The sequence below is a fragment of the Myxocyprinus asiaticus genome, chromosome 25, assembly GCF_019703515.2.
Source record: "Myxocyprinus asiaticus isolate MX2 ecotype Aquarium Trade chromosome 25, UBuf_Myxa_2, whole genome shotgun sequence".
NCBI lineage: Eukaryota > Metazoa > Chordata > Actinopteri > Cypriniformes > Catostomidae > Myxocyprinus > Myxocyprinus asiaticus.
The window spans coordinates 18,837,693-18,864,615 of NC_059368.1; the positions used below are offsets into that span (position 1 = coordinate 18,837,693).

General features: G+C 37.9%; 2 protein-coding genes across 2 annotated transcripts in view; one reads left to right on the forward strand and one right to left on the reverse strand.

Annotated features, from left to right (window-relative positions):
* Positions 1-3,151: 3,151 nt before the first annotated feature.
* Positions 3,152-8,968, reverse strand: LOC127416403 (acyl-coenzyme A thioesterase 1-like). The gene is made up of 3 exons (XM_051655747.1): positions 8,433-8,968; positions 4,647-4,849; positions 3,152-4,490 (listed from the first exon to the last, which is right to left on the reverse strand). The coding sequence occupies exons 1-3, from the start codon at positions 8,935-8,937 to the stop codon at positions 3,885-3,887; spliced, it is 1,314 nt and encodes a 437-aa protein (XP_051511707.1). The 5' UTR covers positions 8,938-8,968; the 3' UTR covers positions 3,152-3,884.
* Positions 8,969-14,299: 5,331 nt separating this feature from the next.
* LOC127416203 (sushi domain-containing protein 6-like) overlaps positions 14,300-26,923 on the forward strand; it is a 48,932-nt gene continuing 36,308 nt past the window's right edge. Inside the window, exons 1-2 of the mRNA XM_051655410.1 lie at positions 14,300-14,503; positions 24,567-24,715. Coding sequence (XP_051511370.1) covers positions 24,610-24,715 — 106 coding nt within the window. The 5' untranslated portion in view covers positions 14,300-14,503; positions 24,567-24,609. The remainder of the gene's footprint in view (positions 14,504-24,566; positions 24,716-26,923) is intronic.

Sequence of the window (26,923 nt, forward strand, 5' to 3'; positions counted from 1 at the left end):
GCTTCATTACGAGTGGCATTTCTTCAAATGAAAGGTGGGCTCTTAAAACAAAACGTCACCGTATCCGTCCGTCTGTTTAATTATATGGGGTGCCAACTTCACGGAGGTCGTCACGCGTTGTCTTCGATACAACCGTGAGAATTTGTACGAGAGATTTGGATTGAGCCTGTATTTGGCGAGTGACTGTTGTAAACACGCGCTTTGGGTTGTACGACTTAACATGAATAAAGGCTCGTCTGTTCAGTTATTAACAAAATACTCGTAACAAAACGTTTCACAGACGTGCATTCCATTTGTTTATGTTCTGCTTTTGTTTCCCCGTTTCGAACTAAGAAGGCCAGTATTCTTTGTGGCTAGAGGAACATTTTAGGCATCCCATGAGGAATTTCTAAAGCCTGCATGAAATATACAGCTAAATTAATTGTGAACGCCAAACAAATGCAAGATTGTTCATTGATTCCTAGTTTCTACTGCTACAAGTGTGTTGTTTAAAGCTTAAACCTCAAACAAATAAATCACTTAAACCTTTCCTTTTAACAGAATTGTTCTGAGGGTACTTCAACAAGGTGATGTATTCAAAAGCTAGCAAATAGGATCATGCACATGTAGTCCAGCCTTGTGATGCAGTCAGCTGTGAAAATGATTCATTTTAAAATGTTCATTTTAAAGGGGTCATGACATGCCTTTTTTATTATTTGAATTTGTTCCTTTAGGTTTACTTATAATTTTAGTAAAGCTTTTTGCACAAAAAAAAAAAAGTCATATATTTGTATAACATGCAGGGACTTCTCAAGTAAAGGGCGGAGCCTATGGCCATGTCACATGCGTGGGGTCTTTTCCCGTCTGACGTGTTAGCGATCGCGTTCCGGGATCCCTGCGGTAGCGATCGCCTTCTTTGGAAGTCCCCCTTCGGTAGCGATCGCCGGGGGAGGGGGGGTGGTTCGAGTTTGCGATCGCTGCGGGTCCCCCGAAGCGCAGGGCCTAAAGATGGACCAGATAACATGATCATTTTTCATACTCATTTCACACCAAAACCAACACTTGGTTTTGGAGCTGCTTCTCCTTTAAGACATGACAGTAAACACCCACTGTTATGATTGGCTCTCTGCTCTTGACTGACCTGCTCTCTCCTTGCCAGCTCACAGCGACTGAGCGGGGCCACAGAAGTAATAGGGTAAAATAGTAGATGTGTTGTTTCAGATGCAATTGTCAACCACAGTGTTACATCAAAATGTGGAGGAAGTAAAGAAGGAGTCGCTTTGGCAGCTTGGTGTCAACAAATGGTCTTTTTGCAGTGAGGAGGAAGTTTTGAGTTCCGAAATTTACAATACACCGATCAGCCACAACATTAAAACCACCTGCCTAATATTGTGTAGGTCCCCCTCGTGCCGCCAAAACAGTGCCAACCCGCACGTCTGGCACCAACAATCATCCATGCAAGTATCTAATCAGCCAATTGTGTGGCAGCAGTGCAGTGCATAAAATCAGCAGATACGGGTCAGGAGCTTCAGTTAATTCACATCAACCATCAGAATGGGGAAAAAATTTGATCTCAGTGATTCGGAGCGTGGCATGTTTGTTGGTGCCAGACGGGCTGGTTTGAGTATTTCTGTAACTGCTGATCTCCTGGGATTTTCACGCACAACAGTCTCTAGAACCTACACAATATTAGGCAGGTGGTTATAATGTTGTGGCTAATCGGTGTATATTTTCATAGTACTATGAACTTTAACGTGAAAAGATCAAGGAAAATGCCCTTCCTCATGTTCATGACCCATATAAGGACATGTACTATTTAAAGTAATTAATTTGAATTAATATTGAACATAATTTTACCCAGACATGTATAGATTGAAAACAGTTGAGCAACAAACTGATGTCAAGTCACAGTACAGTACAATGAACCAAAACAATGACAGGGGCATATGCATTTTAGCAGTTTATAAGATCATAGCTAATCTATCCTAGTTGCAAACTCAATTCCAATTATATGGCACATAATTGTGATACTTTACATTCTTCACACGTATGCTAAGACAAATTTTCTCCTAATTCCATGTAAATCTGAATCAAACCTGATTTTATACTCAAATTCTGATTTAATTCTTTATTTACCCTAACAATGATGTTGATTTGAAGGAGACTGCGATATTATTCTTGGCACTATAGATAACATCTGCTATCCAGACACAAAGGGACTTTCAACATGTTAATAAATCCTGACAAGGGAAGAGCATTGTCCAGAGACTATTTTTAGACATGTAAAATACTGTATCTAATAAGGGAACAGAGTTTATGAATCAGCAAGAGAGCTCTGTAGTGCTTAACAAATGCTTTTGTCCAAATAGAAAATAGTGAGAGAATTGAAAGAGCTTGCAACCAATCCTCATCTGTTCATTACCATAATTAGATTTTTGGTGTTTGATTGTTGTCATTGGTGTTTGAGAACATTTCATGAATATACATGCTTTGTAGGTACATGTTCCATTTCTGCTAAGCTGTACAGATTTATATTGGTTTAGGCAAGTGTTTATATTATTAAGTATCATACAATATGACACCTTGGATGAGATGGGTGATGTTTTGATATAATGTTAAAGAGGCATGGAATGTATGCAGTAGGGGAAACCTCTCTAAACTAAACAGACAATAAAATTTGGTGATGGTCTACTGAAAAAAAAAAAAAAGACTAAAAACTAACCCTATTAGACATTCTGACAGGCCTAGATCTTTGCAGTTCCCCATAAATAATCCATATTTCTTAATCTACGTGGGCCTGCTCATTCTGAGATTCACTTCTGAATTCACCCCTCATCAATTCATGGGAATGGCATGTACAAATAGCTATTGCAACAGTTCCTGTATAAATACATTTTTTAATCAACACAAACACTTAAGAGCCTCCTTTAAGTAGTCCAGGTTAAATGAAATGGCCCTCTGGAGTGTGTCTTTGCCAAAATGCTCTCCACAAGATCTGCAACAAGTACTTCTGAGGGTTCACAAAGAGAGAATCACATCAATTTTCATCATAAAAAGAAACAAGTTTATAAATTAGGGAAAAAAAATATTCTCAGCATTCAGATCTATTCATCATGCGAGATGATTTCACATATTGGTGCTCTTGTGGAATTATGGTAGCTTTATTCCAATAAACTTTTGAAACTGCTTTTATTATGCAATTAGCATTACAATCTGGAACAGATGTGACAATATTGATTTTCTCAACAAAAAAACAAAAAAAAATCAGAACGAATAAAATGAATAAATCAGTATAACAAAGTGTTTGAACAATATTCAGCAGTCCTGTCAGAAGGTCATTTTTTAGTTTTATAGCATGCGAAATTCCTATAGTCATGTATATTGATCAGTATACCATCCACTAACACTGAGATATATATATATATATATATATATATATATATATATATATATATATATATATATTCAAATAACACAAATCAAAGACTAATACAAACGATAATAACTGCTTAGAATTAGCATTAAAAACAAATTTACAGTACACAAAACTACAAAATAACAGAAGTTCTTCTAAATCTCATAACAAAACATTAAATACTAACACATCACCACTTTACATTCATCTTCGTGTCTTTTATGCACAAAGACATAAAAATAACACTTAATTTTAACATTTACTCTCCCTGTTGAGTCCCATACACAGCATGCAACAAAAACTAGAAATCCTCTGCCCCATTTCAGTTCACCAAACAGAGAGTATTCATGTTGACCCAATGCAATTTGATTAAGTATCAACTTAATTTGAAAAAGTTAATTTAAGTTCCCTTGGTAACATTAATTCTAGTAAAACTGACAATAGTGAAAGTTAATTTTTTTTAGTGTATGTAATGTATGTGCCCCCTTTGTCAAAGCATAGATGTGCAGCTGTGATCAGCACCAACTAAGTGTTTTTTGAAGAAAATCTGAATCTTCGCCCATGCATCCAACTGTGCCTCTGCATGGGCCTTGGGCTCCCCGCCAAAGAAAACCACATGTCCTGCTGCAGCATGGAAATCAGCTAGACAAAAAGGCATATAAGGCACCTCAATAAAGTGACCCGCCTTTTCATACCTCACCAGCTCGTAGTTATTTTTGCCATGTTCTTGGAGTCTGTTGCATGCTAGTTTGGCATAATAGGCACTTCGCCAATTCCTGTCAGCTTCTGACATTATAAACATGAAGCTACAAGTGGCACGCTCAATAGGAATGACACTAGGAAGGCCTTCTTTGGACATAGGGTCATGCATAACATCCCCAACATCTAAAAAGCCTAATGGTGTCATTTTTACTCTCTTGGGATTGAACAAAAGGGGTGGAAGGCAGATGTCTTTGTACTGGAGAGGGACCAAAGTATTGGCATTGCATCCATTGATACAAACAGTAGCCGATATACCAGGCAGGAAGGATGCCATTGACAAAGCGAGATCTCCACTCTTTGATATGGACAGTAGGCCAATTTTTTGACCTTTGACCTTTAAATAAAAAGAAAGAGATACAATAATTTGTGATAGTTTTGGGAGACTCTGCCCTGTTTTGTGTCACTATTCAAGATTCCCTATTTTAATTAGCTTTACAATAATATTACACAAAGATTATAAGAAAAATCAAGGAGGATTGTATATACTAACCTCAGGCTGTTGCCGTAGGAATGTTATACCCTCTTCAAAGTACTCAAGATCAAATTTTTCAGCTTTTTTGGGTAAGTCTTGGTAACCATGGAAAGCCAAGGCAAGCACCACAAACCCTTTCTTTGCCATCAGAGCTGCTCTCAACTCAAAAGGACCTCCTTTAAATACATATGTATCCAAAATCCCAGGAAATGGGCCTGTACCTGAAAATATTATGTCAGCAGCACTAAGACCACTACATTTGGGCTTTGACATGCTTAACTGAATGAATCTGGCCTTTGGGCTGAGTATGAATTTGTGAACAACAGTTTGAGACTTCACTTCCCATTTTCACCACAAAGAGGCGTTCCTAAGCAACAACTGCCGGTGTTGTGTCGAAGTCTGTTTCCCCGTAGCCCCGCTCCCGTCCTAACGGCGAAGGAAGCGCACGTTCTCAAAAAGCTCGCCCCCGAGATGCTGTGTTCGTACCACTGAAGTACTACGGAGAGCGCTAAGGCTCAAAACGAGAGTTTTGAACGAGTTTTATCTGTAGAATGTTGTATTCTAGAAGTGAAAGGCAAATTTCATGACTGTCTAGTTATTTTTTGAAAATGGGGTAACAGAACCTATGTTTGTTGATGTCTTTATGAACACAACCACCTGCTGTTATTTCTATTAATAAATAATTGCGAAAGTTTTCATTTTGAATGTTGTAGACTTTTGAAATAAATGTGTGCTCACTCACATAACTGTGATTTTATAGGCTAAATATGCGACCGTTCTCACAAGGCACAATACCTGGACATATTGATCGTATTTCTCCTTTTTTCCCCTTAGCCCAGCTTTTTTTTTTTTTTTTTTTTTTTTTTTTTTTATGCAATTGCGTGATTTGGCCACAAGAGAGCTCCGTTGTCCAGTTTAGTTCAGCTGTTTAGAGTAAACTAAATCTGACGGTTTTCTGCCCCAAAAAGTACACTTTCACCACAATTTACTGAGAAAAGGTCAAAACAAATTGTAGACAAAAAAAAAAAAAATAACATCACACAAGTTTTTAGGTTTTATCCTTGTCTTAAAACCACCCCCCCCCCCCCAGTTTTGTATTTACTGAAATTTGTAGTGATACAGGTGCATCTCAATAAATTAGAATGTCGTGGAAAAGTTCATTTATTTCAGTAATTCAACTCAAATTGTGAAACTCGTGTATTAAATAAATTCAATGCACACAGACTGAAGTAGTTTAAGTCTTTGGTTCTTTTAATTGTGATGATTTTGGCTCACATTTAACAAAAACCCACCAATTCACTATCTCAAAAAATTAGAATATGGTGATGTGCCAATCAGCTAATCAACTCAAAACACCTGCAAAGATATCCTGAGCCTTCAAAATGGTCTCTCAGTTTGGTTCACTAGGCTACACAATCATGGGGAAGACTGCTGATCTGACAGTTGTCCAGAAGACAATCATTGACACCCTTCACAAGGAGGGTAAGCCACAAACATTCATTGCCAAAGAAGCTGGCTGTTCACAGAGTGCTGTATCCAAGCATGTTAACAGAAAGTTGAGTGGAAGGAAAAAGTGTGGAAGAAAAAGATGCACAACTAACCGAGAGAACCGCAGCCTTATGATTGTCAAGCAAAATCGATTCAAGAATTTGGGTGAACTTCACAAGGAATGGACTGAGGCTGGGGTCAAGGCATCAAGACACAGACATGTCAAGGAATTTGGCTACAGTTGTCGTATTCCTCTTGTTAAGCCACTCCTGAACCACAGACAACGTCAGAGGCATCTTACCTGGGCTAAGGAGAAGAAGAACTGGACTGTTGCCCAGTGGTCCAAAGTCCTCTTTTCAGATGAGAGCAAGTTTTGTATTTCATTTGGAAACCAAGGTCCTAGAGTCTGGAGGAAGGGTGGAGAAGCTCATAGCCCAAGTTGCTTGAAGTCCAGTGTTAAGTTTCCACAGTTTGTGATGATTTGGGGTGCAATGTCATCTGCTGGTGTTGGTCCATTGTGTTTTTTGAAAACCAAAGTCACTGCACCCGTTCACCAAGAAATTTTGGAGCACTTCATGCTTCCTTCTGCTGACCAGCTTTTTAAAGATGCTGATTTCATTTTCCAGCAGGATTTGGCACCTGCCCACACTGCCAAAAGCACCAAAAGTTGGTTAAATGACCATGGTGTTGGTGTGCTTGACTGGCAAGCAAACTCACCAGACCTGAACCCCATAGAGAATCTATGGGGTATTGTCAAGAGGAAAATGAGAAACAAGAGACCAAAAAATGCAGATGAGCTGAAGGCCACTGTCAAAGAAACCTGGGCTTCCATACCACCTCAGCAGTGCCACAAACTGATCACCTCCATGCCACGCCGAATTGAGGCAGTAATTAAAGCAAAAGGAGCCCCTACCAAGTATTGAGTACATATACAGTAAATGAACATACTTTCCAGAAGGCCAACAATTCACTAAAAATGTTTTTTTTATTGGTCTTATGATGTATTCTAATTTTTTGAGATAGTGAATTGGTGGGTTTTTGTTAAATGTGAGCCAAAATCATCACAATTAAAAGAACCAAAGACTTAAACTACTTCAGTCTGTGTGCATTGAATTTATTTAATACACGAGTTTCACAATTTGAGTTGAATTACTGAAATAAATGAACTTTTCCACGACATTCTAATTTATTGAGATGCACCTGTATATAATAAATTATCACCATCTATATCTTTTGTGAAAAACATTTAGACAGCAAGGCAAGCTGCTACCGTGCTGGTTTCAACTAAAGTGAACTGTATTGTATATTCTAAAAGGTAAGTATACACAGTTTTTTTTTTTTTTTAATGGTATTAAAGTATTCCATGTAATACTTGTGTGAGCTTTCTTTCTTATTGAACACAGGGGGACCAGTATCTGACAGTAACATTCCAATCTGTCAGGATGCGTTCCCCCTGCTATAATGGGGGTGGTTTTAAGACAAAGATAAAACCTAAAAACTTGTGTGATGTTATTTTATTTATCTACAATTTGTTTTGACCTTTTCTCAGTAAATTGTGGTGAAAGTGTACTTGTTGGGGCAGAAAACCATAAGATTTAGTTTACTCTAAACATCTGAACAAAAGTGGACAGTGGAGCTCTCCTGTGGCCAAATCACGCAATTGCGTGATTGAATATGATCAATAAGTCCAGGTATTGTGCCTTGTGAGAACGGTCACATATTTAGCCTATAAAATCACAGTTATGTGAGTGAGCACACATTTATTCCAAAAGTCTACAACATTCAAAATGAAAACTCTCACAAATATAATATTATATATTGATAGAAATAACAGCAGGTGGTTGTGTTCATAAAGACATCAACAAACATAGGTTCTGTTACCCCATTTTCAAAAAATAATTAGACAGTCATGAATCTGACTTTCACTTCTAGAATACAACGTTCTACAGATAAAACTCGTTCAAAACTCTGGTTTTGAGCCTTAGCGCTCTCCGTAGTACCTCAGTGGTACGAGCACAGCATCTCGGGGGCGAGCTTTTTCGCGCGCTTCCTTCGCCGTCAGGGCGGGGGCGGGGCTACGGAGAAACAGACTTGGACCCAACACTGGCCTCTCGGTGTGCCTTAATTTGTTATTCGTTTAAAATACACTCTCGTCCTGCAAAGAGTCAATCTACACTTCAAACTTTAAGAACAGCATAGCCTGCTGAATAACACTGAACTGGCTGTATTAAAAGTCACAAAACATTCGCATTAACACAAATACTACACAATCTTAGATCAAGACAGTTTGTAATACTACCAAAATAACTAACTGACCAGGAGGCAGAAAAAGAGTTCCTCTGATTCTTCCTTCGGCTACAGGAACTCTCCGGACACCGTCAGCCATGCAATGTCTCTCGTTTGTCACTTTGGCGATAACTTTATCATTGCTCAAAACTTCAATGTCAACGAGAGAAGGTCGTGTCACATCCTTTTTTACAAACTTGCTGCTTAGGACTTCGGCTTTCAATGCCCAGAACAAGCCTGCTGGTTCAATTCCAGTATAGCTGCCACCAAGGGAGGAATGACAGTTGAGGTCTACTTGGCCACTGTCGTCTGCCCTGTAAATGGCCGAAGCCTTGAAAACGACTCCTTTGTCGTCTGTCATTTTAGAACGCAATTCAACGTGTTGTTGTGGATTTAAACCACTCACGGTCACGTGCACAGGGTTTTCAAAAGAACATCTGGAACTGGGCGAAAGGCGAAGGATGACGTCCGAACTGTAGTGCATTTTTGCGAGAGTGTTTCTTAGGATCAGCACGTCCTTCAGCGCCAAAAACATGTTGCCTGTTTGTGAAACTAAAGGCTGGCCTGGGAATCGATTCCTCGACTCTGAGACGTTGGGAATTGAGAATTGATTCGAAACATTGGAATCGACTCCGAAGCTGGAGTCGATTCCCTCCGGGGAAACCGGTTGATATATTTAATCGACCACTGATCTACTACACATTTTAGAAACCTAACAGCACTAATACAGTTTACAAAATGATTATAAAATGACTGCATCTTAACGATCATCAATCTGACTCTGAGTCAAATCCGCTCCGTTTGTTCATCTGTATGAAGTAATCCCACAAGCCCTTCAACACATCTGCTTTCCAGATTTGGATAGTCTGCCGGTATTTTACTTTGGATTAAACTAATAATCAAGTAACATGCCAAATTTGTGACAGTAAATTGGCATACAGTAATAACCCCGATGTTACAACACAAGTCTGCAATAAGAAGATGGCAGAGTTGAGTCAGCTTCCCAGTTAAATGTTAAAGTTTAAATGATCACTGTGCTGCACTTATTAAAGCGAGAATCTAACACCTCTCTACTCGTTCTCGACATTTTTACTTGTTTAAAACCTTTTGCATATTTTTATTTTTTATTAGCCTACGTTTTACACAATTTTTACATTAAAATTATATAAAAACAAAAATGTTAAATACACGTTAATATATATATATATATATATATATATATATATATATATATATATATATATATATATATATATATATTGTATAAACCAGTACAACAATGTGGATTTTTTAATAAAACTGAAATGTAATATTTCGACATTTTATTCAGTGTACAAAAGGTAGTGGACAATTACTGTACATTCTATTATAAACCTTCTTCTAAACAAGAACTCATAAGTGGTAACAGACAATTTCAATGGTGCTTTTAAGATTATTTTCGGTAGTTCTTGGAAATACAGGCGCATCTACTCAAACTTCCCTCAAATTGATCTGATTGAAGCATCGCGCTTTGGTATGTGCATACATGCCCTGATTTAATTTTAGAATGGAGCTATTAATAGTAAATGTCATTCATGCTATTATAAACAGTGTAAAGAACGCTTTGCAGTGAGCTGTTTATTATGAGTTTTAACTTTGACTCCCGTTTTTTTCGGAATCGAAAAAGAATCTATTAAATGGGTCTGGAATCGACTCTTGGAATCGATTCTAATGATTCCAAAACCAGGAATCGGAGAATCGGAGTCGATTCCCAAATGTATGGAATCGAACAGCCCTATGTGAAACTGCTGCGTAGTGTTCGGAGCACAATAATTTTTCCCAAAAAATCAAAAATTTGACCTTTTTCACAGATTTAGATAACGCACTTCCGCCTAATTTAGCAGAGTAAATCTAGCAAACTTTTTTATTAAGTGTACATTTATAACATTATGCTTTGTGTTAAATAATCATGAATTCGTTTCAAAATACAAGTTACCACAGCTGCAATGGGAATGACGAGTAATTTACTCTGGTCAAGCCAGCCGCGATTACAATCTGGGGTGCTTTCTGACTCCTGTTCACTGAATTGGATAGCGAATCTTACTTTAATAACAAACAAACAAAAAAGCGTTTATTAGGTGTTGGTGTTCATTAATATATTTTATTTAGCCTATTGAAAGGTGTATGGTTTTGAAGACTTTTGAATAGGGCAGGTGTATGCTTTATAACCGCAGTTTACTGAATTAACATTAGATAATATTATAAATTAAACATTTCTACCAAGGATCTCTCATTGTAAATGTCATTAATATGTACCTTGTAATAAACTTTGAATTGTAGAGTCCTGTGGAAAATTCAAATAATCTTTATATAAAAGGTGGATAGATAGATAGATAGATAGATAGATAGATAGATAGATAGATAGATAGATAGTGTCATGATTCACTGTTGTGTTGCCTTGTGTTTATCCTCTGTCTTCTGTTTTCCCTGGACTACACTTCCCAAAATGCACTGCCCTCATCTCTGTCAGCTGTTCCCAATTGTTCTCACCTGTGTTCCATTCCCTCCTTAGTCCTTGTGTATATAATGCCCTGATTTCTGTTCAGTCTTTGTCAGTTGTTGTGTTTTCTCCTGTTCATGTATTGGTTCCCATCGTGGATATAACGTTTGTTTTATTTATTTTTTTTTGTTCCTAGTTCTGCCTTGTTCCAATGTTTACCGTGTTTTTGTACTTTGCTTTATTTTCTATTGAATTTTAGCTGCATCTAGATCCAGCTCTTGTGATTTCCTTCCAAACGTTACAGATAGATAAGATGAACACTTCTTGCAAAGGATCTCCCACACTGTCAAAAGCTTTAATAAAAAGCCTATTTACTTTATCACTTTGGACTAAGATGGATGTAGTAAACAAAAACATAATAGAGGTCAGAGACCTGTATAAAGGTGATTTAACAAAAAAAAAAAAAAAAAAAAGTAGGAACAAATGAAGGCCCTTTTCTTGCAAGGGACCACCCACACTATCTAAACTCTCAATAGGAAGCATATTTACTGTGGCAATTTGAAGAAAAATGTGTACAAATTCAATACAAGGCTCAAAAACATCTGTATTTTTCTCAACTTTAGACCTGTAGAAAGATTAATTCAAATAAGTAGAAAAACTGAAGGCCCATTTCTTGCAAGGGACCTCCCACACTATCTAAACTCTTAATATGAAGCATATTTACGGTTTCATTTTGGAGTGAAATGATGGTCAAATTGTTCTACAAACTACTCTTGCGGCTTGAAATGCATAGGTGTCTGAGCTTGCTGTAATGATGATTGTATATAAAAATGTGTGCAGTTGTTTGTTTGTTTGCAAGTATGGGTCTAGTTGGATGTAAGAGCATAGTTGTAAATGCTCCTTCGACAGTTTTATTTATTTTTATACAGCCAGAAAGGTTACATAAGTAAAAATGACACAGTAAATATGCTTCTTATTGAGGGTTCAGACAGTGTGGGAGGTCCCTTGCAAGAAATGGGCCTTCAGTTTTTCTACTTATTTGAATTCCCCTATTTAGAGGTCTCTGAGTTCAGGAAAAATCACAATGACTGCACGTTTTGCTGACTTTGGACGCATTTTACTCCAATGTGCCACAGTAAATGTGCTTCATATTGAGAGGTTATATAGTATGGGAGGTCCCTTGCAAGAAATGGGCCTTCATTTTTTCTGCTTATTTGAATTCACCTTTCTAAAGGTTTGTAAATTTGAGAAAAATCACAATGTCTGCGCATTTTGGTGACTTTGGACGCATTTTACTCTAAAATGACACATATTGAGGGTTCAGACAGTGCTGGAGGTCCCATACAAAAAAAATGCACATTCATACTAATTTGAATTTACCTTCTATCTTTTATATAAAGATTATTCGATTTTTCTACAGGACTCTACAATTCAAAGTTTATTACAAGGTACATATTAATGACATTTACAATGAGAGATCCTTGGTAGAAATGTTTAATTTATAATATTATCTAATGTTAATTCAGTAAACTGCGGTTATAAAGCATACACCTGCCCTATTCAAAAGTCTTCAAAACCATACACCTTTCAATAGGCTAAATAAAATATATTAATGAACACCAACACCTATTAAAGGTTTTTTTTTAATTTTATTTATTTGTTTATAATAGTAAGGTTCACTATCCTATTCAGTGAACAGGAGTCAGAAAGCACGTCTTTCTGGTCCTCCCGCAAATTACCGTAATTATCGCAATAGGCGCACATCAAGATTTTAGTCGCGGCTGATTTGATAGTGAAATTCTGAACCGCGACTGGCTTGACCGGAGTGTAAAAACTCGGCATCTTCTGTCTTCTGGCTGTCGTAATCCAGCGCTCTCTATTTTGTTACACTTGTGGAAAGTCATGGAAATGTAATTGTGGATTTTTTCTTTTGCTGTTTATGCAAACGGGTAAGCAAAAATGATATTTGCTGTGGTCTCCCATTCACTGCTATAGAAGTTTTCCCTGAAATGGTTTACTTCCGCATTCTAAACCCGGAAATGTGAAAAAGGGTCGAAGATAAATGGTAATGTATGTAAAATACATACATGGAATATGGAATATATGTATGATTATATATAATTTTCACTGATACGAAAAAAAAAAAATCACATAGCCTACTTGTAAATGTATGCCTCCGCTTCTGAGACAGTCAATCCGCACATCTTATCACGTGGCTCATTGTGCATGACACCGCGGAGACTCACAGCATGTGGAGGCTCATGCTACTCTCCGCGATCCACACTCAACTTACCACGCACCCCATTGAGAGTGAGAACATCTAATCGTGACCACGAGGAGGTTACCCCATGCGACTCAACCCTCCCTAACAACTGGGCCAATTTGGTTGCTTAGGAGACCTGGCTGGAGTCACTCAGCACACCCTGGATTCAAACTCATGACTCCAGGGGTGGTAGTCAGCATCAATACTCGCTGAGCTACCCAGGCCCCTTTAATAAAGTGTTTTAACATTTTAAAAATGCTTCAGGAGAACCATTTCTGTTAAAGGGATGGTTCACCCACAAATAAAAATTCTCTCATCATTTACTTACACTCATGCCATGCCAGATGTGTATGACTTTCTTTCTTCTACTGAACACAAACAAAGATATTTAGAAGAATATTCTAGCTCTGTAGGTACTCAGAATGCAAGTTAATGAGAACCAATATTTTGAAGCTCAAAAAAGCACATAAAGGCAGCACAAAAGTAACCCAATGAGTCCAGTGGTTTGATCCATGTCTTCAGAAGTGATATGATAGGTGTGGGTGAGAAACAGATCAATATTTAAGTCCTTTTTTTACTATAAATTCTCCTCCCAGCCCAGTAGGTGGCGATATGCAAAATTGCCAAAACTAAAGAAAAAGACTGTGAAAGTGAAGATTGATAGTAAAAAAGGACTTAAATGTTGATCTGTATAACCAAGTACTATATTCTTTCAATTTATTTTTGTCTTTTGTATAATCTGTTAATTTTTTAATGTTTTAAAAAGATTAATACAGTTGTATACAACTTGCAACAAATGTGGACAAAAAAAATCAACAAAACATATACAATTTACGCCAGGGGTAAAAATAAAATTGACAATAAATTAAAGAAAAGTACCACATGAGTCTTTCTTGTTTTTTGTTTCTAACTCCTTACAAAGGCAGGGATATATTTCCTAAATTGTTCAAATTTTATCTTAGCTTTAGCCCTTTTTCCCCAAGTAAAATAAGCAGTTGTATTACAATCAATGGTATCTTGTAATATTATTATAAAAGTTACAGCTGATTTTTACAACCGTACTAGCAGATCTCGTAAACCCCGCCTCTCTCACGTACAGTTCGGCACAGTCGTCATGGAGACGGTGTGAGAGCGAGGCCACTGGTGGAGCCCGGAAGTGTTGGGTGGTACTCCGATCTGGCCCCGCTGGCTGCTCTCAAACCTTCCCATTTGACGGATGATCAGATCCGAAAAGGGCCGTCAAAATATCCGAGTAGGTTTGATACCAACACTGCGTTTACAGTAATCCTGGGATTTTCGTCCATTCGAAGCAGCTCCATGGTGACCCGATACTGATTTTACAGAGGAGGTTATTCAGAGGTAAGATCTGTTTTTCTGCGCTGTGAAGGTTAGTTAGCCGACTTAACATGGTTAGCCACACGGAGTCTTAGGGATCTGAAGCAGTAGTTAACGTAAGAGCTAACAGATATCGATAGTCAAATGATTCAATCTTTAGACTTTAATATAGAAACAAGAGTAGTTATGTTAGTTACTGGTTGTTGTGGACATTAGCAGGGGCAGCTATCACAAATATACAGCTCGCTAGCGAATCTTAATCCAATCAAAAGCACTGTTCCGATCATACGAAGGGTCTTTGTTTTAATGATCATCGCGATTATTCGTTATACATGTGTAGCACACTCTGTTTAAGGCGATACATGCCGAGTTTCATGTGCAAAATGTGGTTAATTAAAGTGTCATAACGCGATTACAAAAAGTCTCCAGTCGGGCGATGCGGACAAAGCCTGTTTTTTGCTCCCGATGACCCATAATAGGGTGAAATTTCACTAGAATGTTATGTCTTTGATATATATATATATATATATATATATATATATATATAATCTGTCATATCTGTGTTAGTAAACGATCCCTTTCGTTTTATCTTGATGCACTGATTAGCTGTATATTTGTTGTCAATTTGTTAGTGTTATCTTCATCGGCCAGCAACAGACGTCTTTTGTTTTTGCGTCAACCGGTTTATTATGTGTGTACGTCAAGGAAGCTTCTTCCGATATGTAGCCTATTTCAAATATACACTTTCGGTTTTTATTAAACCTGAAACACAGTGTCACACGCCATCAACGAAGGGTAACGTGTTGCGATAACGGCCTGTTTTTGTACTCCTACACACACACACACACACACACACACACACACACACGAAGCGCTGTACTGTAAAATAATCTTCACATAGCAGTGGAGGACTTGAAAATACTTGTGTTCGCAAAGTTGAAAACAAATCTCAAAGTTATTCTTTGATGAAACATAACCATCAGACCTAATTATACATGTTTTCTCCTGTTTCTTACTTTTTGGCTAAAGATTGTTCCATTCAGAGTATTTTGATGACATGTTCTCTTTTGTACTCTGCTCTCGGAACAGTTGCACGTGTCGGCGCGTGTGACTTTAAACCAGGAGAGATACTGGGGCTTATTTCTGTCTTATACTGAATAGCTACCGTACTACCGTCTCTCAGTGCCCACTTTCTGTCTCTTACTATAAATATATGCTCCCTTTTTAATCAAAACGTTTTTATGAAGGTGGCATTTCGAATTTGTTTACTTCAAAGTTGAGTATGGTGCTTAGTTGGAGTGAAGTAATAACGTCAGCCATTTCTCGTCGTGAAAACAAGATTAGTGTTGTCTGCCAACGACTAATGGCTATATGATTTGTTGGTATCTGTAATTTTGAGCCAGTATGCAACTGGTGATGCCTTGTTTTTGTAGGACTTGTAACCCAACACTATTGGTAAAACTTTATTATGCGCAGTTGGTTAAAAGTGTGGTATACTTGGCTGAATTGTGAAGATTTGTAGCTTCATGCTGGAAAGTGACCATTTGGTTATTTCTATGTGATCTAACATGGACAAAGTCATTGGACAGCTGACAAATGAGGTTTGAGAACTTGACACACTGGAAAAAAAGGAGGTGTTGGATTTACTTTATATATATATATATATATATATATATATATATATATATATATATATATATATATATATATAGCATTTTTGCACCACACATTTTTTTTTTATCCCTGATTTGGAATGCCCAATTCCCACTACTTAGTAGGTCCTTGTGGTGGCGCCGTTACTCACCTCAATCCGGGTGGCGAAGGACAAGTCCCAGTTGCCTCCGTTTCAGAGACAGTCAATCCGCCCATCTTATCACGTGGCTCGTTGTGCATGACACCGCAGAGACTCACAGCATGTGGATGCTCATGCTACTCTCCGCGATCCATGCACAACTTACCATGCACCCCATTGAGAGCGAGAACCACTAATCACAACCACGAGGAGGTTACCCCATGTGACTCTACCCTCCCTAGCAACTGGGCCAATTTGGTTGCTTAGGAGACCTGGCTGGAGTCACTCAGCACACCCTGGATTTGAACTCGCGACTCCAGGGGTGGTAGTCAGCGTCACTACTTTCTGAGCTACCCAGGCCCCCGCACCAGCTTTTTTAAGTAAATTCAACTTATGGTCATTTTATGTCAGCACAACTAGATAAAACTTTGTTAGATATACACAAATGTATCAGTTCACTCAGATTTATTTTCTTAAAAATGTATGTCACACGAATAAGATTTAGCAACTAATAAAAAGTTGTTTCAAATTAACATTTATATCACTATTTCTACTTAATTTACCTGGCTCTAAAAGAAATACTGAGGTCAGGCATTTAACTTAACTCCCCAAAGAATTGCACATAAAGCTGCACTTCATCTATACATATTCACATGTGCAAGTCAAAATTACTAAACACTAATGACCCTAATGGTGACTTAACACTAAACATCTACAGTAAAACAACATCAGTAATACTAAAAATAGCTCAAATCTCTATGAATTCTAAATAACAGCTAATTAAATGCTCACATAATTTCCTTTTGACCAAACAAACTTATTGCTTACTTATTCAAGGGCTTATGGGTATTCCCCACGACCTCAGTTCTGTACTTAATTGTTTGAGTTAGTAGTACTTAAAATCTTAATTTTATGGATTTGTAAGCTAAAGATAATTTAAGGCACTCAAAGTTAGCCTATTCATTTACTTAATGTAACTCTCTAAGTTCACCTTAAAATTGATATTTTGTGTTGTACACATTAATGAAAATTAAGTAAAGCTAAACATTTATAAATATGTGTATTTCTGAGTAGAAGCTATTTATTTTTATATGTTATGGTTGTTGTTGAGCCAACAAATCATTTTTTTTTTTCAGTGCAACTTCCCTGTTGGTTCCCCATGGATGACCACCTCTTCCTCATAGCACACTCTGTGCAGAGGTGTAGATAAAGGAACTGTGTCTTAACTTGTCATAATATTCTCAACAAAAGACTCTTTCTTAACTGTCATGCAGAAAGGACTCTCCTTGCCAGACTGAAACTCACTGTTACCAGCTATGCATTTCTGTCTTCTCTTTCTTGACTCTTGACAGCTTGGATGGCTGTGCATTTACGTATTTTTTTCCCAATCCCTTTTATGTTAGAACCCAAAGGCAGCTCTGGTATGATAGACTGGAAAATGATGACAGGAACTCGGTGCCACTTTTTGTTGGCATCTGTCCTGATTATGGTAGTATTTCCTCCTTTCACTTCAAAGACATGTGACTAGTGTTATAAGATTATGGCTTCTTAATGTTACAAAGTATTTTTATTTATTTTTTAGTCTCTCACACTCTCATAGAAGCCATAAGTTACACTTGCCAACTGCCCCAAACAACGCTGTCGATTTGTTTGGGGTAATTTGTACATATATTGTTCTTGAACAGCTTATGGCACATCTTCATTGGAACAAAATCTTTTGTGCGTCAGAGCAGTTCTACACACATACTTGGTGATCCAGCAGACCATCTGTTAGCAGGTCACTTTTGTGTGATTTTTTTCTAAACTTGTCAAGAAAATAAGAAAAAAATCAGAAAGTTCTTAGGATAAATTTTAAGAAGTTCGTAAGCATGTTCCTAAGTGCAATTCTTGAATAATTCTTAAGAAGTTTTCAAATATTTTCGTAAGAATGTCTTTTTTTTTCTTCTTAAGAATGAAATTACAGTCTTTGATATTGTCTGATTATACAAGCCTGCTCATGAGGTTGAGTAATACTTAAACACTGGTAAATCATAGCGATAAATGTATCTATCTATTACCCTTTTTTTAAGTAGCAAGCACTTCGCGATAATTTTTTAAACGTAAAGTGCGAGAGATGTGTTAGTTTAGGGACACTGACTGTCATAGTTTTATGCACTGAAGTAAAAAGGACAGGTCAGATTCCCATTGATATAATTATTATTTTACTATGGACTCAAAAGTTCGTGGAGAGAGAGCGCTGTGCAGCACATCCGTTTAAATTGACTGGCATGATTGGCCACCACATTAAGAAGCTTCAAAAAACATTTGTTTGAATTTCGTAATAACATTTACATGGTTGGAAACCTGAAAATAAAAATACCATAAAACACGAAAAAAATTTTTTTTACATAAACAAGCCTATTGTGACTTCCGACTCAACATGATAGATAGTGTCACAACCCAGTAAATTCATTAAACATCTTACCTTTTGGGGTTTAAGACAACTGTGAAGTTATGCTAACTTTCAGATGTTATTTACTACAGTTTTTAAAGAGCACCTATTATGGTTTTTAAACGTGCCTAGTTTTGCTTTAAAGGTCTCATACAATAGATTTACATGCATCCAAGGTCAAAAAACACTTTAATTTGCTCATAATTTAAATTGCATTATTACCTTTTTTCCCCCAGTGTCAAAAACGACTCGTTCAATGATCCGTTCTAAAGGATTCATTCTAAACTCCTTTCAGAGAGCCTACTCTGCTCTGATTGGTCAGAGGTCCCAGTCTGTTGTGATTGGTCTATCGCTTAGTGTAGTGTTTGAGGGCGGGTCAAAGCTGTTCGCAAGCAGCCAATGAAGACCAGAGGCAGTTTTTTTTGTTACCAAATTACATAGGTTAGTACAGGAAGTAAGTCAGGAATTACTAACGATTCGTTTCAGATGTTCAGAATCGTTCAGAATATTGGGAGTCAATAACTCCATTTGTCGTGCACTTTGATTTTTGAAACTTTGCAGACTTTTTTACATTCACAAACAGCTATATAACACACTACATGAAAGGTAATATTTGAAAAACCGTAATAGGTGCTCTTTAAGAACATTTTGAGAATTTGAATTCCTCTAAATTTTTTTCTTAAGAACAATCTTAAGAAAAAAGATACACTTTCTTAAGAAATTTTCTTTCAGAAAAACAAAATATTTTTCTTAAGTTGGAAATTAAGAAGAAAATGGTAGTTAAGAAGAATTTTCTTAAAGGTTTAGTTCACCCAAAAATGAAAACCCTCTCACGATTTACTTAATTTTAAGCCATCCCAGATGTGTATGACTTTCTTTCTTCAGCAGAACCGAAGTGAAGATTTTTATAAGCAGATTTCAGCCCAGTTTGTCCAGTTTGGCATGTAAATGGATGCCATCAGGCTGCTGGCTGTTTGATGGTCGAAAAGGCATATTTAGGCAGCATAAAAGTAATCCACATGACTCCAGTCGATCAATTAATGTTTTCTGAAGCAAATCAATAGGTTTGTGTAAAAAATAAATCAATTATTAAAACTTTATTAACTTCAAATCAGAGACGTAAGCACAACGGCGCATTCACACGAGAAGTCTGAAGCACGTGCTTTGTATACAACAAAGGAACGAACGTCACACAAGAGTTAGTTCATTTCAAACAGCGATACAGCGCTATAACATATAACGTTTTAATTATCGATATGTTTCTTACACCAACCTATTGATTTGCTACAGCAGACTGGAGTCGTGTGGATTAATTTTATGCTGCCTAAATATGCCTTTTGGACTGTCAAACAGCCAGCAGCCTGATGGCACATTATTATTTTTTTTTTTTTAATCTTTTTCACACAATTTGGAATGCCCAATTCCCGATGCACTTTTTTAAGTCCTTGTGGTCGCATTGTGATTCGCCTCAATCCGGGTGGCGGAGGACGAATCCCAGCTGCCTCCGCGTGTAAGACCGCCAACCCGCGCATCTTATCACGTGGCTTGTTGAGCGCGTTGCCACGGAGACATAGTGCGTGTGGAGGCTTCACACCATCCACCGCAGCATCCACGCTCAACTCACCACGTGCCCCACCAAGAACGAACCACATTATAGCGACCACGAGGAGATTACCCCATGTGACTCTACCCTCCCTAGCAACCGGGCCAATTTGGTTGCTTAGGAGATGGGGTTCACTTTGAACTAGTGAACTAGCGAACTCCAGGGGTGGTAGCCAGCATCTTTTACCACTGAGCTACCCAGGCCCCCTCTGATGGCACATTATTGAAAACCTTTTATAGCACTCAGGTGGTAAGGTAAGGTGGTTATTTTTTTTATTTATTTTTTTGTTGAGCCATTTAGTTCTTCCAGTTTAAAAACAAAACTTTAAGCAACTTCATAAAATATGAGGTATATGCGTAAACTCTTGAGTTATTATTATTCATGAGAAGGAACTTTTCCATCCAATCACTGTGCTGCCTCATGCATGTGCTCCCATTACAGCAGAGAATTAAAAATTACACGCGGACATGACAGCGGTTCCTGGTCATTGCAAGTTCAACAGCACTCGCGGAACAGATATGAGAGGAGCTTTTTCACCATACACCGTGGTGAGATCCTATTACAGCGGAGAATTCAAAATGCCATGCGGACATTAATGCGGTTCCTGTTTTGTGTATGGACCCATTTACTTTAACCTCACGAGACCCCCCCGGCCTCTTGTGAGGACTCACTATTTTGGATTCGCTATACGCAACGCATAATATAAATTCATTTAAACACATTGCATACTGTTCCAGACACTCTAAAGAGACGTTTAAACTTCTGACACACAGAGTCACGTGACCAAACACCATGGCGTCTATTTAATTTTTTTTTTTACCTAAACCTGTTTGGTTGTAAAGAGTAGCATCACTAGTTTAGATTGATATGCCGCTTTAAATATTTTGCTCATATTTAGCGCTTTGGCGCGCTGATAAACATTAAGTACTCGGATGAGTGCTGTGGAGCGGATTTCTGACAGACTTTCCAAAAACGTGTTTGTTATTTTGAATAACTTTTCACAGTAACAGATCTGTGGGTAATCTGTGGCTTCATTTTTATATAAATTTTGTTATATTTTATTTTGTTATCACTGTACAATAATGTTCTATTCATTAACATTAGTAAATGCATTCCTATATATTTACTGTGCATTTTCACATTGAGAATAAATGTATTCATTCAAAAGCTGAAAAATTTTGCTTTCAGAGGCTTATTCTGGAGTTAGGATGAACATAAGCTGCATTTAGAACTTTTCTGAGACCAGTTCAGAGAGACAGCACTCTGGAGGTTAAGTCATTCACTAAATAGGGAGTAAGGGTGCATCCTATAGCTTTCTATGCAGCCAAGTGCATTCACTTCTAAATTCCGACCAAAAGTTCAGTTTCAGGCAGCAGATGATGTTTGGACCACTCAACATGTTTGGCAGACATGGGACAATGATAATCAGTACATAGATTCAGAATTTTATAATGCAAAATTTTATTTTAACATGGTTGGCAGTGATTTGATAATGATGGCAATTTCTTTGAATAAGAATCGTTTATTCAGCTTTATAGAAAATCAGCTGTAATGTCTATAATGTCATAACATCAAAACATGAATAATCAACACTCCTGGACACATAATAAACTATTTGATGAAAACAATCGGACTTTCTCTAGCTTGGTATTACTTAAAATTTCACAACTTAGTCCCGCTGTCCACATATATGGACATCAATTTTTAGGAAAACTATTTGCTCTAGAATCATTTTTGTTTGTTTATTTGTTTGTTTATTCCCTCATTTGTTTGAATGAGCAGCTGGAAGCAGTGAAGTGCAAGCATTTCAAAAGAAGAGTCCCCGGTGTATTTCAAAGTTAAAGTGCCTATAAAGTTAAAAGTTCCACGCTATGAATCAAATCCCTTTAAATATTTATATAATGGTATATAAACCGATTTTAGTGTGATATTTATGTGGAAAACATGTTTTAGGTATTTTAAACTTGCATATAGCCTTACCCTGTTTTACTAATAAGCAATGTTAAGGCCATGTTGAATGTGTGCCCCTGCCTGTTTAAGTAAGAGTCTGTGATACATGATTTATTTTGAGATTGTGTTGATTTGTTTTGGTATGGGGATATGATATTAATTTTATTTGTTCAGGTCTTGAAAAAGGTCTTAAAAAGTCTTACATTTGATTTTAAAAACTCTGAAGCAACCCTGTTACTCAATAGAAGTTTTCGGCAATGTTTTCATTTATAATGCAATGCTTTTGTGCAGCATTTTATTTGACAAAAATAAGAGCAATGTTGTATTTTAGATTATGTTGTGAGGATCTTTACAAAAGCACTTCATTAAAAAAAAAAAAATTTGTTTTGTTGAAAAGGAATTGTTCTTTTTTCATTTGATTAAATTTAGATTTATTTGATTAGACAATTTTAATGATGGAATTTAATTAAACTTTAAAACTTGGAATTCAGAAAAATAATGGGAAAATTTGGAATTTGGGGAAAAATTTAATTAAAAAAATAAATAAAATTGATTTCATAGGGTCCTACTTAAACCATTTGAAACCATGTTTACTTATTTGAGAAAAGCTAGAAGGAAACATGCTATTGTTTTAATGTATTATTTACATTGAAATGTAACATTTTAAAAGGCTATTGCATATTACCTATTTTTTCTGTGGTATTGAAATTGGTTTTCGAGAATCGTGAAATTTTACTCGTATTGGTACAGACTATGGAAATTTTGGTATTGTGACAACACTGCAGCAAAGTGTTTCCTCTCACATTTTGATATTCAGCTCTCTCTATCATGAGTGAGATTGGGTGAGTTGTTGTGCTTAAAGTGAGATATGCCTCTCTTATCATCATTCTTTTATCTGTTTTCTGACCATTAACACTCTTTTATACACCAGTTTTTGCAGTAGTATCAGTGTCATCATAAAATACAAGAACAGAGGGGTAGACGGCACACATTATGGCCGCATATAGTTTGTTAGCGCATTAGCACCATGAATGCTAAATGTAAACATGACAAATTACACATTATCTGCTGCATATAGGCAATATATGACTTTAATCATCAAGTGGTTAAAACTGCTTGTTTTACTTGTGTGAATTCTACTCATAGAATGAAGCATGAAGTCATTGATAACATTTTAATGTCACATTAGTTCAGGTTTTACATGCAGTATGTTGTTGCTCAGCTGTTTCAAGCTTTTTGACTCTGAGCTTCTCTGGGAATATGCCGGGGCCTTAAGGTGTGAACGACTGGCGCTGAACTATGGGGCTTTCATGACACTTTAAGTATCCTGAAAATAATGTCACAATACAACAAATCATAAGGGTCTCAAATATAGGCTTAATTTTTTTAATGCAAAATATAATTTCATATTTTTTGTATTGAATTGGGGTTAAATATGACCAGGACATTTTCTTGACTGGTTTTGTGATAATCATGCTTTTACTGAAATGCAAGCTTATTTGCTGCTTTCCCCCTCCAGAATTCTGTTGGCACTGAACAGGTTGTTGCAGAATGTTCTTCTGCGGCAGTCTGTTTGGTACATGAGTCTGCAGGCGAGCTCATCTCTGCCAGAAGGATGTGTGTCAAACTCCTTGTGTTTTGTGGGCACCTTGGTGCTTCTCCAAAGTGAGGAGGGGAAAGGTATGGCGGCGGCGGCAGTTTGGCCTCACGTGGGAGCCGTAGCTGTACCCTCAACATTCCGTTTGTTCCTGGGACCTATGCACCCCATGCCCGGGTGCTGCTGAGCTAAATCTGCCTTCTGCACCTTCATTTGTGTATAACATTGGCTTGGCCAGCACACACACACATTTTATATCTTCTTTTGAAGGAATGCTGACAAATTGCAAGCGCTTACTTAGCAGCAGCATTGCACCTGCTCTCATTTGTGTAATGGTTGTGTGCTTGCTTTTTTCCTAAGATCAAAGTAATCTGATTCCAACTGACAAATGTTTTTATTTTATTTTTTTATCAGTTGGTTTATCAGTTCTCAGATCTTCCATGGGTTAGTGGTAAGGACAAAGTGTAGTCTTAAGGGGGTTGCACACTGGATGCCTCTGGCTGACGACATAGCACGTTCTAAAATTAGAAAAAAACAACTGTTTTCAATGAAGGTACGCACATCACTGCCGCCACGTGGCGTCTGTCGGCGGCGCCCAGCTACGACTCCAGAGGCTATTTAATAAAATTACCTTGGGGTACTCTTTCTGCTTTACATTTTATACGTTAACTGCTGAGCTCCTTTTAGTAATCAGTGTGTGTTTTGTGTTGTCAGGTTCAGCCAGAGAGGACTCTTGCTGTACGAGCAGGGCTGAAAGATGTGCAATGGAATAGCGTGTGAGACGAGAGCCTCGCTCGCTCACAGGGTGGCCGCCTCATCCCTACTGCTGCTCCTCAGTATGCTCCCCACAGGCCAAGCTTCAGGTAAGATTATTCACAAACACCTCCCCCCACTCTTCCAGCACTTCACCCTTCCATTGCAGTCCATTTTGACACTTTTTAAGCATTGATATTGTCATTTGCTACCATGGTGTGCGGTTAAGGTGCTGTTAGTGATGACAATCTTATAGTTATTGTTTAAAATAATAGGCTACGTCCTTAGCACAAAATTTGTTATGTAACTTTTTTGTCTATCATGTTAGGAATGGTGGGGTTAGGTATCGATATTATTTTAAATTCTGGTTTGCACAATTCGGAGTCACAGTTGGTTTACAGATCAGGGTCAGTTTTGTCTTTTAGCAGACACGATTCTTGAAGTACAAGACAAAGTACTGAGGAAAGGGCACAATATCTTTTGTTCATATCCAAAATAACCATTGGACTTAAGATACTGGATGAAATGAAATGAGCATCATTTCTTTCTTCTTTTTTTTTTCATTTTTTCTTTTCTTTTTTTTTCTCCCCAATTTGGAATGCCCAATTCCCAATGCGCTCTAAGTCCTCGTGGTGGCATAGTATCTCACCTTAATCTTGGTGGCGGAGGACGAATCTTAGTTGCCTCCGCGTCTGAAACTGTCAATCCACGCATCTTATCACTTGACTTGTTGGGTGCGTTACCGCAGAGACCTACCGCAGGTGGAGGCTTCACGCTATTCTCCGCAGCATCCACGCACAACTCATCACGAGCCCCACCGAGAGGACGAGGAGGTTAACCTAATGTGACTCTATCCACCCTAGCAACCGGGCCAATTGGTTGCTTAGGAAGCCTGACTGGAGTCACTCAGCACAATGAGCATCATTTCTTTGTTTTCAGTTGAGCATCTGGGAGGTCTCTTTCTCTCTCTCTCTCTCTCTCTCTCTCTCGCTCTCTCTCTCTCTTTCTACAGAGGGTGTGTGTACATCTGTTGCCCCTGTCACTGAGAATCTCATCTAGTGTCAAATAATGGCGGATTTGGCTTGAGAACAGAGACAGATATCCAAGTTGACAGGCAGTCGATGTATTGTTTCAAAGACTGAGGCATATATGCATTACCTTTGTTTGGGCATTTGTGTCTGTGTGTGTTTTGAAAAATTGAAATTAATTCAATGTTCTAACTGCTTTCCTGAAACTACACTGCATTTGCACTATTTCCCCTAACAACACGTGAACATGGCTCAACAAACGGATGAGTGTTTTTGCACTTATGTAACATGTGAGTCACTGAGAGCATTGCGCTTTAAGAATACATGTTGTACTGTAGCTTGAGGGATTGAGAGATGGTGGGATTGGGTTAAACCACTGATCCCATGTGGCCACATTCTCATATTGATTCACTTGCACCACAAAGTTGAGCCTGGGACAAAACCATGTCTAAGCATGGATGTATGTCTGCGCACACACGTGTTTGGCATGAATCTAGTACGTCAGCTGAAAGCTGCATGTTCATCCCTCCCACATATGGAGCAGCGGACAGAAGGGATGATTTTTCAAGGTCATTAGATGAAAGTCTGTTGATGATTTTGCTCATATTTTTGGCAGTTTTTACCATTCTTCCACCCAAGCATAAATCTTATCTGTCCATCTTCTCAGTGTGCTTCAAGGTGAAGTGTGTCATTTCTGTGCCACTACTGGCACCAGATAGAATTGCCTGTGTCTTTCGTGTTTGGACAAACCTGCAATCCTGCATTTCTGAAAAAAGTACCTGTCTTTTGGAGCATACACAGCATGGTTGTCAAGTGTTTACATGACATTTTAAAAAAGTCAACTTATTGCTTTATTTGACTGAAATCAAATTTTTAAAGTGCATGTAAACATACTGAGTGATGATGGCATAGATCAAGATAAGAGAATATCTAGGTGCTTTACCAAAGCTAATGACAACATATACATTTTATATGTTGTCCTTCAGACGGTCAAAGAACGTCAATCTGCGCATCTTATCACGTGGCTTGTTGAGCACGTTACCGTGGAGATATAGCGTGCATTGTGGCTTCACGCTATTCTCCGCGGCATCCACGCACAACTCACCGTGCCCCACTGAGAGCGAGAACCACATTATAGCAACCATGAGGAGGTTACCCCATGTGACTCTACCCTCCCTGGCAACCGGGCCAATTTGGTTGCTTAGGAGACCTGGCTGGAGTCACTCAGCACACCCTGGATTCAAACTCATGACTCCAGGGGTGGTAGTCAGCGTCTTTGCTCACTGAGCT

What these genes read in the sequence shown, in the direction of transcription:
- LOC127416403 (XM_051655747.1), bottom strand. Translation starts at nt 8,937, where the DNA reads ATGTTTTTGGCGCTGAAGGACGTGCTGATCCTAAGAAACACTCTCGCA. An exon ending in AACTCTTTTTCTGCCTCCTG is followed by an intron (nt 4,850 to 8,432) that starts GTCAGTTAGTTA and finishes TAATATTTTCAG; the next exon opens with GTACAGGCCCATTTCCTGGG. An exon ending in TCCTACGGCAACAGCCTGAG is followed by an intron (nt 4,491 to 4,646) that starts GTTAGTATATAC and finishes TTTTATTTAAAG; the next exon opens with GTCAAAGGTCAAAAAATTGG.